Source organism: Cylas formicarius, unplaced genomic scaffold (genome assembly GCF_029955315.1).
Source record: "Cylas formicarius isolate icCylForm1 unplaced genomic scaffold, icCylForm1.1 PGA_scaffold_5__7_contigs__length_24384050, whole genome shotgun sequence".
Classification (NCBI taxonomy): Eukaryota; Metazoa; Arthropoda; class Insecta; order Coleoptera; family Brentidae; genus Cylas; species Cylas formicarius.
This window is the reverse complement of record NW_026844341.1, coordinates 1648403-1661051: the sequence shown is the minus strand read 5'-3', so window position 1 is coordinate 1661051 and position 12649 is coordinate 1648403. Positions and strand designations below refer to the sequence as shown.

The window sequence follows — 12649 nt, the reverse complement described above, 5'->3', positions numbered from 1 at the left end:
TATAAAGTAACATCTTCAGAGCTAATTAAATGCTCATTATTACATTAAAGGCGACAATTCTACATCGATTCAGTGGGATACAGAAGACTATCTTCCTTAGTATTTTTATTCAAATGGAAGGATGTGGCAAAGAAATAAACCAGAATTTTTTGAATATTATTCACGTTGAAATTCAAAATTCAATTGTTTTTCAATTGTTCAGGTTTCCATTTTCATTGTCCTGTTTAATTCTACGTAATGAATCTATGAACGTTTATTTATAAATATGGCTTAAAATTTCGTAGTTTCATCAGCGGAACCGTGAGTGTCCGCTTATGAAGTATCACTATATGAGTTTATAAGTCGCGCCCACAGATAAATTTTGACTCAGCGAAAAATATAAAAAATAGGACAAAATAGAACTACATTTTATTAACCTTAAAAATAATTACAATCTTTCCTATTTGCTTATTAACAACTGTTGTTAACAACAATTGTTGGACAGTTTTGCTTCGATGAGAAATCTGCAAAGTTTGCATCGATTGATCGATTTATTTGGAAGCAATTCGATTCAACACGTGGCGTTTAAATTTGTCCAGTTGTTGAGAGCACGTTTCTTGTAAACATATGAAATTTGACACATTCCCGTACGTCAATTTTTTTACTTACCAATCATTTGAACCTTTGTAGAACTACAATGAACAAATGTTTAAAGGTTAAAATGGAATTAGAGAAATTCTATTTCATGAGGATCCATATGACGTAACTTTTTGAGAACTGTACAATACTAAGAAAAAAAGGTGTTTCCAAGAGATGTGCGAATGACAAGACCCGTTTGAGAAACTGAATTTCAGCAAAGGTGTTTATAGGAAATGCAAATTTCTGAGCTATCGTGTAGAATAATAATAATAATTTGCCCCAGGTAGGTAGTTATGTACGTTTTTTAATGTTGATTAGCTCCTAAATTTGCTATATTTATTGAAAAATATTTCAACTTTGGTTCGAGAAGTCTTTACACGATCGATTGCTTGTCGACTTAAAGCGCCTTGAAAATCAACTTTATTTTGTTTTTAATAGAATAGAAATTAATGTTTATTAGAAAAAAAGAGTCACGTAATCTTTATAGACAATTTGACGTTCAGGCGGGACAACCTGGCGACCTTGCTGTAAGCGACATTAACTACCCTAAATTAAACTAGATAAACTTTAACTCATTAAGTAAAATATTAAGTTAAAACTGACAATACGTATCAACATCTCTCACCAATATCTTTAGTAAAATCAGTAAAACCTAAAGCATCCCAAGATTACATGGTATTTACACGAACAGAGAGATGAGAGACATACAGAGTTTTTAGAATATATTTCAAAAACCAGTTTCTTAAACCAGACCTATACCAACATTTGCAATACGATCCCACTGAGTTACATCACAATGGAAAGCAGTAATTACAGATTCTTCACACTTTAATGTCATCGAAAAATATCTACTAGCAATTATGATCGCCAACCTCGAAAATTAAATTCACTAATTGTAATAGCACCATAGGTTAAACTAGCAACAAGATTAATAAAAATTTTAGATTCTGACACTGCCTTCAAACCGAAATTTGCTTAATTTAAATCCCCTCAATGCTATTCCAGTTTCTTTTGACGTCCAAAATCTATATATCAAAATAAATACGAACTAAAAGTTCAGATTTTCACGAAATTATATATTATGACATGACAATTGTTTCAACAACACCGTGTCTTTATCAAATGTAATATTTACAAACTACCTGCTACTATATATACCGAAAAATGACCATTAAACCTTAATTAATGTCGTTGCGAGAATTTAAGTTCAATAAAGGAGAGGTATTTAAATCTAATTGATCGTTAAGCAATACATTTGAATGTCTCCTTTTGTTAATCTCCATGGCTACTAATAAATTTAATTTTCTACTTTTTGTGGCTATGTGTAATATATCAAAAATTGTCGTCAAAAATGTGTTTTTCTGTGTTTAAGTGTGTAACATAATTAGAATCTAGACTATTGTTTTTAACCGCTCTTATATGTTCATTAATGCGTTTCTTGAAGGATCTACCTGTTTGTCCAATATAAATTTTAGGACAAGATCCACATTTCAACCTGTAGACCCCTGATTTTTGGAATTTTGGACATTTCGATTTATTGTTTTTTAAATATTTCCCTATTGTGTTGTTAGTTCTGAAAGCTATATTTAAACCACATTTTGACAAATGTTTTGAAACTTTTTCGCTAGGTTCTGCTATGTATGTAATTGTTTTAAATTGTTCGTGTTCCGAATTTGGTTTCGGATAAATAGAGTTTACTGTTGTCTGTATTTGTTTTTTATTTATAATTTTATCTATAATGGACGGATTGTAGCCGTTGTTCAGTGCTATTTGTTTAATGATATTAAGTTCTTTGTTGTAATTTTCTGTTGAGAGTGGCGTATTAAGAAGTCTGTGTATAAAAGAGTTAAATGCAGCCATTTTGTGTGTATAAGGGTGATTTAAGCTGTTATGTATGACTGTGTCCGTGTGTGAAGGTTTATGATATATTGAAAAATCTAATTTGTTTTCCGTTTTCGTAATAGTTAAGTCTAAAAAATTAATAGAGTTATCCTGTTCAATTTCGATAGTGAATTTTATACGATTATGTATTGAGTTAATGTAATTTAAAAAAGAATTCAATTGTCTGTCCGTTCCGACAAAGCAAGCAAAGACATCGTCCACATATCTTTATCTTTGCTTAAAATTATAAATAAAAAACAAATACAGACAACAGTAAACTCTATTTATCCCAAACCAAATTCAGAACACGAACAATTTAAAACAACATAGGAGAACCTAGCGAAAAAGTTTCAAAACATTTGTCAAAATGTGGTTTACATATAGCTTTCAGAACTAACAACACAATAGGAAAATACTTAAAAAACAATAAATCGAAATGTCCAAAATTTCAAAAATCGGGGGTCTACAGGTTGAAATGTGGATCAAATCCTAAAATTTATATTGGACAACCAGGTAGATCCTTCAAGAAACGCATTAACGAACATATAAGAGCGTTTAAAAACAATAGTCTAGATTCTAATTATGCTACACACTTAAACACAGAAAAACACATTTTTGACGACAATTTTGATATATTACACACAGCCACAAAAAGTAGAAAATTAAATTTATTAGAGGTCATGGAGATTAACAAAATGAGACATTCAAATGTATTGCTTAACGATCAATTACCTCTCCTTTATTGAACTTAAATTCTCGCAACAACATTAATTAAGGTTTAGTGGTCATTTTTCGGTATATATAGTAGCAGGTAGTTTGTAAATATTACATTTGATAAAGACACGGTGTTGTCGAAACAATTGTCATGTCATAATATATAATTTCGTGAAAATCTGAACTGTTAGTTCTTATTTATTTTGATAAATGGATTTTCATCAAGTAAAAGCCACCTCAGTTCAATCTATATATCTCATCTTTCGCTGTAATGGGCATAATACTATTCTTACAAACAACAAACAAAATTTAATAGATAGTTTAATAGTTTGTTTACACCAAAAATTATTTTGAAGTTAATGACCAATTTTGCATTTCTAAAAAGGGATTAATTGTGGGAAACTCGCTTTGTCTGCAACTTGTAGAGATTGTAGAGAAACATTATATGTTAACTTCTGAGTAAAACTTCTTTGGTAGTATAGATATGGCAAAAATATCATTTTGCCCGAATCACTGGAACTGAAAGATCTATTGGAATCATATTAACTCGCTACATAAAATTCACTATCGACACAAACCCTCATGAATACATAATGATTCATATCTCCTTGCACAGACAAAATGGCTTCCTTCCAATGTTTTACTTACGGACTGTTTAATGTACTACATTCTGCATAAATTTTTGAAAAAGAATTAAGTATCATAAAACATATAGCTTTTAATAATGATCACAATCTATCTTTGATAGGTAAGATTGAACGAATTTTAAATAACTCTGAACTCTATTTCCCCATATTAAACACCCATCCCAAAGTTTATAAAACAATAATAAATATACGTAGCAGAGCCTAGCAAGAAAGTTTCGAAACAGCTCTTTAAATGTAATGTTAAGATGACTTCTAAAACTGAAACTATAGGTAATATTTAAAAAACAATAAATATAGTAGATAAAATTAAAATCTCTCATTTCATCATGCTGGAAATAATGAGAAATTAATAATCCAACCAATCCAGTTAGTATTCTACCCACATTCTCAAAAATTATAGAAAAAGTAATGGAATTTCAATTAGCAAAATTTGTCAATGAAAATGTGTGAAAACTTAATTTTTAAAAATTAATATATAAGTTACAGACATATTATACCATCACTAAAAAGAAATGCCCTGCTTATCTATTGAACAAACTTTTCCAGAAAGGATTTGCATTCATGTTGGATGAAATAAAGTAATTTTAGTTAACGTTTTTGCTGCTACCATCTATTCCCATTTCACCTCTTTATTTTGAATTATGTATACCTTAGTTTAATGACTTGATTGTAATACTACAGATATTTTTGCCACACTTTGTCACAGGAATATTTTATTTTGTTACTGTAATATTGTTTATACAATTTATGATTATTATGTTCTAAAAATAATATCGGAAAAACGGATAGGATAAAAAAAAATGAAATTAATTTAAATGAGTTATTCGAATTTGTTACTTAAAGACCAATTTTATTGAATTTGAATAGCTCTACGTTGCTAAACCTAAATTTAAAATGATATTTATAGAAATCGCAAAATTGCAATATTTTGTATTTGATAAAGGCAATAAATAATTTGTGTTTATTTGTTTCATTCCAGGTAATCACCAATGCGAAAGCGCGAAGTTTATTAAACTTGGGGCCCGAGCCCCGCCTAACCGTACCCCCCAACCATCGCGAGGGGGACAGCAAAAGTCACCCCGGACGGCCCCACAAGTCGATGGAATTCCTACTGGACAAGGAAAATTTAAAAGTCGTCGAGGTGAGCTGTGGTATTATTTCCGTATATGGCAGGCCATTGATTTTTCCGACTGCATAATAATGCTCTTTCCCGTTCCGCCCCGTCAGTTTTTATGCATAAATTTTAATTATAACTTTATTTTCCCCTGCGTTTTACGCCTATATCGGGAGTTTTCACGGGCATGCTCGTGCCGGAGACGACAAAGGCCTGCCACGTCGTAGGCTCGAACCCGTCGTGACTCTTCCGCGTTCCTTGGGATCGGCTTTTTCTTACGGAGGTTACAAAACTATACGGTAGACATTTATGGCGAAGTGAGATTTTGGATGGTATTGAAAATTTGACCGTTTAGAGAATCGAGGACAATCTATCCATAGTTTTTAGCGAAGCGACGCTTATTCGAAAGAGTAGCATCAACTTTTGATATTTTCATTTTGACACCCTGTATATTATTAGATGTTCCGCCTCAACATCAATTTATGGGTATTTTTGTATAATGTTTATTTTCTCTACTTTTTTGTTCAAAGCGGAGCTCCAATTAAATATTTATTACAACCATTTTTAAATTTCAAAAAGAATTTTTTTCAAATTTGAGTTCATATATTTATAAATTATTCTGGAAAGCTTAGTGTTGTGGTGTTGACCGTTTTTTATGTCAATTGACCGAAATAATTTTAAAAATACAATGAAATTCATTTTTATTTATTTGTAATCTTATAACTAAAAGGAGTGGATATTTTTACTGGGATTCCTAGAATCGCCAAGTATCGTATTCGGGTATTCCTTGAAAAGTGTTACACGTAAATTGAGCATCACAACGATTAAATACTAAATAACTAAAAAAGTTAGTAAAATAATGATAGATATCACTTTACAATTGCAAGACGTCATTTAAAACATTTTGATCGAATTTAACTGGTCAACTGACGAGCCATACCAGAATATTAAGGATCCATAAATAAAAGCAAGTTTTTCGAAAATTTGGAAAGTAAATAATATACAGCTATCCTATTTAAAATATCAAACTTTTTCACTATAAAACGTCTAGCTTGCCACGCACCGCGAATCACCATAAAATTATTGCATAGTATACAGAGCAGTTTAAAATTATTGATTCTGACGTTTATTATTTTAAATTCTAAAACATATTTTTTTTTATTTGATGGTATGCCGCAAGTCTAGCCAGAGGTAGCCTCGTTGTTTAACAATAATTGCTCAATTATTGTGTTAACGTTTGACAAAGTTAAAGTTTTATACCACTTCGTTTGAGTGATTATTTTTAATAAATATTACAAACTTTAAAGCTTTGACACAGCAATTAGGCGTGCTTTTTTAAAATCGCACAGATTAGGTATTTTCTTGCAGGATTTTAAATAATAGACAGGGTGGTCCTTTGTCGTGTCACGTCAGAGTCATTAATTTAAAAGGCCCCCGAATAAACTTATTTAAGTTAATCCAATATACAGGGCCTTCGCAAATTGCAACCCGTTGTTCAGCTTTCTTTAGGCTAGACTAGTATTAATTAAAATTTCATTAAGTGGTATTTTTCAGGAAAAAAAATAATATTGTTCTAAATAAGCATATGCAAAAATAATCAGGAGAAGGCAGCGAACTTAATTTAATATAAGATATCCTTACACTTACGATGATGCCAAATGTTATTATTCGAAACAGCAACACCACATAGGCCAAAATATTAAAACAAAACTATTTTTGGTTCTCAAATAACCAAAACAAAACAAACGTCTAACCCACCGCTGAACATCTTCAGCTTGCTATGTTCCCAAATGTTATTGTTAGGAATGGCAACGCTACGTCATCTAAAGTATGAACAAAAAAATACTTTCGGTTAATGAAATCAAATATTTTAGAATTTGGTGGCCTTTAATGTTTACTTCCTCGATGTTTCAACGGATCAACCGTCTTAGAATAGGAACGCCTTTATTTTTATTTTGGCGAAGGGCGCATAAGAAAACAAAAAACTCCGAAATATGTATTCATAAGTTTCATACAGAAATTATTGCCATTTGAGCCACTTTACAAATTTAGTTGTGGAGCTGTATCTTGTTGTCTTTGTTGAGTCCAAAAACATTACTGCAGACGTTCATTTAAACATAGATAGATTCATTCACTCATAGAAATAGTTAAGGGATCATCCAAAAAACTATAAAAACATAGCTTCCATTTTATATAGCCAGATCTAGAGGTTTTTTTTATAAGGCTCTAAGGGTATTGGACAATTGATCATTGGTCATTCAGTAAATATAGTGAACACTGAAATAAGCAAAACACAAGTTCCTTTTCAAAATACTTATTATACTGCAGTGTCAGACCGAAAATTACACCCTTATACAAATTTTTTGACGAAAAGGTCATTGGTCGTGGTGAACGTAAACTTGAAGAACTTATTGTCATAAAAATCATTAATTTGGCAGAACTTAACTTAAATACTGGTGGAAATATCGTGACGTAATAAGTCGTGCCCCGGGGGGTGGGGGGTGAAGGCCTCGAACGGCGTCCTCCCTTGGTCGATTGATCTATATTTCTAGGGCATTTGGGTACAGCAGGTTTTCCTCATCTAGTCGCCCGACTTTCGCATATCTCATTACATGTTGCGCCTTTTCCTCCGAAGGAAAGCAACGGATAATGCGGTCGTTGCCGTAGTGACTTTGGCGGCCGACGAAAGCCAGGTCGGGAAAATGTTTTACTCCATATTGATATCGGAAGTAAGTGGCGGGTGGCGGTGCGAGGTTAGGTTTTGCGGAATGCGGTTACTTCTATGCGGCAAGTGCGGCAGTTTTATGAGTCGATGCCCATTCTCGACGATTTTCTAAGTAATTCGGCAACTTAACAGTATCATTCTATCATCATTGCAGTATTTTTTGATACGGCAAAATAGGAACATTTTGCAGAGACAAAAATATTTTTATTTTATATTTAAATGAGAGTTTACGTGCCAACCATATTTCAGTACAAAACCAACCCATAGCATAGACCTCATCTGACTTTGAATTTATGTACAGGATGTAATAAAGTTTTCTTGCCCAGCATTACCCTCTCCAATATACTGGATCAAATTGTAAAATAAAACTTTTCTGATGGGTTTATTTTTGTTCGCATGCCCGATAAATTAGGGAATAGAATTAAAAAAGGCGGGTTTAAAGGTAAAAGTAGATTTAATAATATATATATATATATATATATATATTATATATATATATATATATATATATATATATATATATATATATATATATATATATATATATATATATATATATATATATATATATATATATATACTTTTACCTTTAAACCCGCCTTTTTTAATTCTATACAAAAATGATTGCTTTTCATAAATCTTTTTTCAATTTGATGGCTTTGTTTCCATTTTAATAAAAGTTTAGACACAAACAATTTTATCACATCTTTTAGCCGTTTCTCTGATATTTTGGGAAGTTTATCTATACTTAATCTATCCTTAATAACTGACTGAATGTATATTGCACTGCGATGATGATTGTTTGGAAAAATCAACAAGTTCTTTCCTTCTTAAATTAAGATTCCTCAAATTAGGCACATCGCCAGTACCTGCAAACAAATGCAGATACATTAACAAGGGATGATTTGGAATAGCTAGATTTTATTTGATTTCTTATCCAAAAATAGAGCAAACTAGAAAGAAAGGTGATACTAAGCGAATTTTTTTTTAAATTCTAACTTAAAATAGCAATTTTACAAAATTTTTAAGAAACTATTTAAACTTTGCTTCGAAAAGTAGCCTGGCAATAAAAAAAATAATTACACAAATTACTTAGCAGTACATACCTGTATCTTTAAGATCCATCTTAAAACTGCGTAAAATACTATAAAATTAATATAAAAACGAACTGTAATTGTGAAATATTTCGAAGTAATCGTATTTTATCAAACCAACGCAACGATTGTTAGATGGTATTTTACCCGTGACATTTTTCCAGTGCCTTAGAGAACGCTTAATTAAGTGAACTTATTAGCTTTTGACGGTTTACCAGAGTTCTAGTGTTGCAGGAAAACATTTTTATCGTCACCCACAAACAATTCAAATATCATTGCTTGATAGGCCATTTTGAAAGGAATTTATTGGCAATTTCCCAAGAGCAGTCCAAACAGATTTATTTATTTCAGTTTCAGAAAATACTTTTTTAATTTTGATGCATCGTCTTGGATAAAAAAGGACATTTTTTTCCTCCAGCCGTACAGTACAATATTTTTGCGGTTCAGTATTCGCTTTTGTATTTTTTTCTTGTTGGTTGTTGATTAATAAAATTATATTGCCTATTTGTTCGGCAAGTTCTAAAATGTCTAGAATTAAAATAAACTGATGTAGCAATCGTTTTCTTTTGCTTTAACTTTTAGATGATTGGATGATTGATAAGATTCTATGAGCTTTGATCGATTAGTTCGGACATCAAGTTATCATCCATATTAGTCTGCCAATTAGTTTAGTACGTATAGCACGTATAACATTTGATCTGGTACCAGAAAGTGGCCGTTATGGCGATTATTATTCATTATTATTATATTTCTACGCCCTTTAATCATTTTTAATTGTTAAAAAACGCTTATGCAGTCAGTACACTGAGTATGTAGAGCAAATTCAATGTACGTTAGCAAAATATCTTCGTTAAATATCGTACACAAAATGACAAATAGTTCTTTTTTAAACACTGGCGGTATGGTTTTTTGAAAGTGCGAAATTCATTTTCCGATAGTGCTATTACAAAGGCTGATAACAAAAATGCCACAATGTGTATTTGTGCTTAGTATTGTAGACTTCCATAGAACGCTCAAAGGCATGGAATTTGGTTTGCAAATGCAAATATGTGAGATGTGTTTAATTCAACTATTTAAATGTAATTTGAAACATTTTAGTTGGACGTCTTCCAAGATTAGTACATGCACAGACACAGTTCGACATTTCATCTCCAGTTTATAAAGTTCTAAAGTACGCTTGTTCAGTTATACGACAACACGGAAGAGAATCCAATGGCGTCAAATCGGGGGATCTAGGCGGCCACTTACAGAGTCCCTGACATAACGTAAATAAAATCAACAAAATATTTAAAATGGTCAAAATTGGTTGCGGCTTGAAATGAATTTACGGTTTGAATGACTTTTCATAGAAAAAAAAGTTGAATAATTTGGGTATCACCTAAACAAACGTTTACCACCAGTCATAAATGCTTAAAATTATGTCCAGAATAATGTTACCTCTTTCCCAATTTTCATGATAGTCAATAAAACTGAGAAATTACGAATCAAAAATGAAATAAAGTACCTAACGTTTTATTTAAAATAAGTAGGTTAATGGCAACTTCCGGTATAACCGGAGTTAATGAAAATATTTTAAAACGAAGCAGAATTTCGAATAACCCTAAAAACTTAGGGATCAAGGTTTTTTTATATCCACGAACGCAATCACATTTCATTTTGAACTGGTAGTTTTGCACATATACTGACCGGTTTCCGCGTAAAGATATCAGTGACATTCTTCCCGCGACTTCGGTAAACAAAGCTGTTAGAGCCGAACACAAGATGGCGGACTGAACCGTATAAAGCGTCTCGAAAGTAGGCTAATGGGAAACGCATTTTAAATTTAAAAACACACTTGGCGTAGGCAAAACATATTATTTTTCCTATTAGATGTTGCCGATAGCTCATCATTTAATTTTATTTTATACTTAATACTTTTTTTTTACACAAATAAATATTTTTTTCTACTCCCGTCTGTAAAATATTTAATTATACACCGATGTCGCGTGCGGGTAGAGTCAGTTTCATTTCCCGCGGATCCGAGCCACTTCGGACAATTCCGGGATTCTACCGCATGGGTTTGGGAGCAATCTGATATTTCCCACGCCTTGAGTTTTGAAGTTTGTCAATTCTGACGGTCATGTCAGTGAATGTATTCGTGTTATTTTGCGAAAATATACCCAAAAACTAACAGTCGTAAAAAAAGTACAATATGCAACATGTTCGGTTTAATTTTTAAGTTACTCTTTTATTAAACACTCGCTCCGTTGCGCTCTAAATGCCGTTTACCGCACTTGTTGAATAATATACCATTAATTCTAATGATAAAATAAGCGGGTTTCAATGAAAGTTTTATCACCTCGAAGTCTATACTTCATGTGCCACTGCAATCTAATAGCTACTGTAAGCTCGAGTTTTAAAGTAACCCAAGTTACTCATTTGGATTAAGAAAACTAATAATTTGGATGTATGAATAAATTTGGTCATGTGAAGCTCCTTTCTCGAGGAATATCTTGCCTCGAATTCTTTTTTCTACGCTCTTCTCTAAAATACCAAATTATACACCGTTCTAGAGTGCGGAAGCATCACTTTACTACCTGAATTGCTTGTCCCACGGCAATTTTTAATTTCGAATATGCTTAATTCTAATCTTAATTCTTAATTATATTTTTCAAGAGTATTTTGACGAACTTTCTATGATGTCGAAGACACTGTAAACTCAAGATGTCTGAGCCGACCTAGGTTTAAAGTAACCCGAATTACAATTTTCGATAAGAGAACTAACACTTAGGTCCTATATGAATAAATTTTTGTCATATGATGTAGTACGTGGAGCTCCATTCACGAGGTACAATTCGACTCAAATTCTTCATTTTTTCTTTCCCTACGATCCTCTGGTCTACTTTACATGATGGTGTCTAAAAATTCATATCATTCTGTCATATTTTTAATATGATGTATAGAATATTCTTCCACTGAAAACGCCTAGCAATGAAACAGGCATCACCTCTTGAAGCTATTTGATTTTTACAGAAAGCACTACCTATGATGTTAATTTATTTTTTCAAAGATTGTTTAGTATTGCTCCCGCGATTTTTTACTTGTTAATGATTTGCGAGATTTGAACTTTTTTATGATCCAAATTCATTTGTATAGTAAGATCAATATCTACATAAATATTTGTGACCAAAACTAAGACTATAATGAAAATAACATAGTTTCTTCTTTTCCTGACAAGCGAGACCAGAAGAAATTTGAACAAAGATCATAAATAAGTAGTAACTGACTATGGTCTAAAATATTTGTTTTAACTATGAAAATCATCCACCATCTTGGCAGCTTTTCAAAAAATTGCAGCAATGTCAACTACAGGCTTACGGATAGGTAGTCCGAAATCTAGAAATCTCACTAGAACCAAGTAGAGACAATAGAGCTGCATTGACATTTTTCCTTTTTTCGCGATAATGGTTTTTTATCAATTTCATCACACTAGTAAAAATTAAAATAAGAGATCAAAAGAACCAGTTCTTAAAAAAAAATTTGTTTTACTTAAAGTTGCATAACAGCTCCAAGTTGTTTGTGTTGGATGAATGTGAAACCACTAACAACAACAATTTTAATTGCACAATGTTTATATAATTGCATTGCATTTGCCAAAGTTGCTAACTGAGAAAAGGGCTCTAAAGAGTACTTTTTCGAAGCCAAATCGTTATTTAGATATATATGTTATTTTAAAGGTAATTCCTTTACTAGATTATTACTTACCCAACATACAAGTTTATTTTTGATTAAATGTTTTTCTCTTAATAATTTTTATTTGGTACAATTCTGGTTCTGGTTCAACTGTCACTCTACAAACATACGCACTACTTTGCTA

General features: G+C 31.7%; 2 protein-coding genes across 5 annotated transcripts in view; one reads left to right on the top strand and one right to left on the bottom strand.

Moving 5' to 3' along the window:
- Window positions 1–12649, bottom strand: part of LOC132702602 (uncharacterized) — a 61209-nt gene that overhangs the window by 10047 nt on the left and 38513 nt on the right. The window lies entirely within an intron of this gene.
- LOC132702599 (uncharacterized) overlaps window positions 1–12649 on the top strand; it is a 165294-nt gene that overhangs the window by 116195 nt on the left and 36450 nt on the right. For all 4 annotated transcript variants that reach the window (XM_060671346.1, XM_060671349.1, XM_060671347.1 and 1 more), the window contains exon 9: window positions 4840–5001. In XM_060671346.1, coding sequence (XP_060527329.1) covers window positions 4840–5001 — 162 coding nt within the window. The remainder of the gene's footprint in view (window positions 1–4839; window positions 5002–12649) is intronic.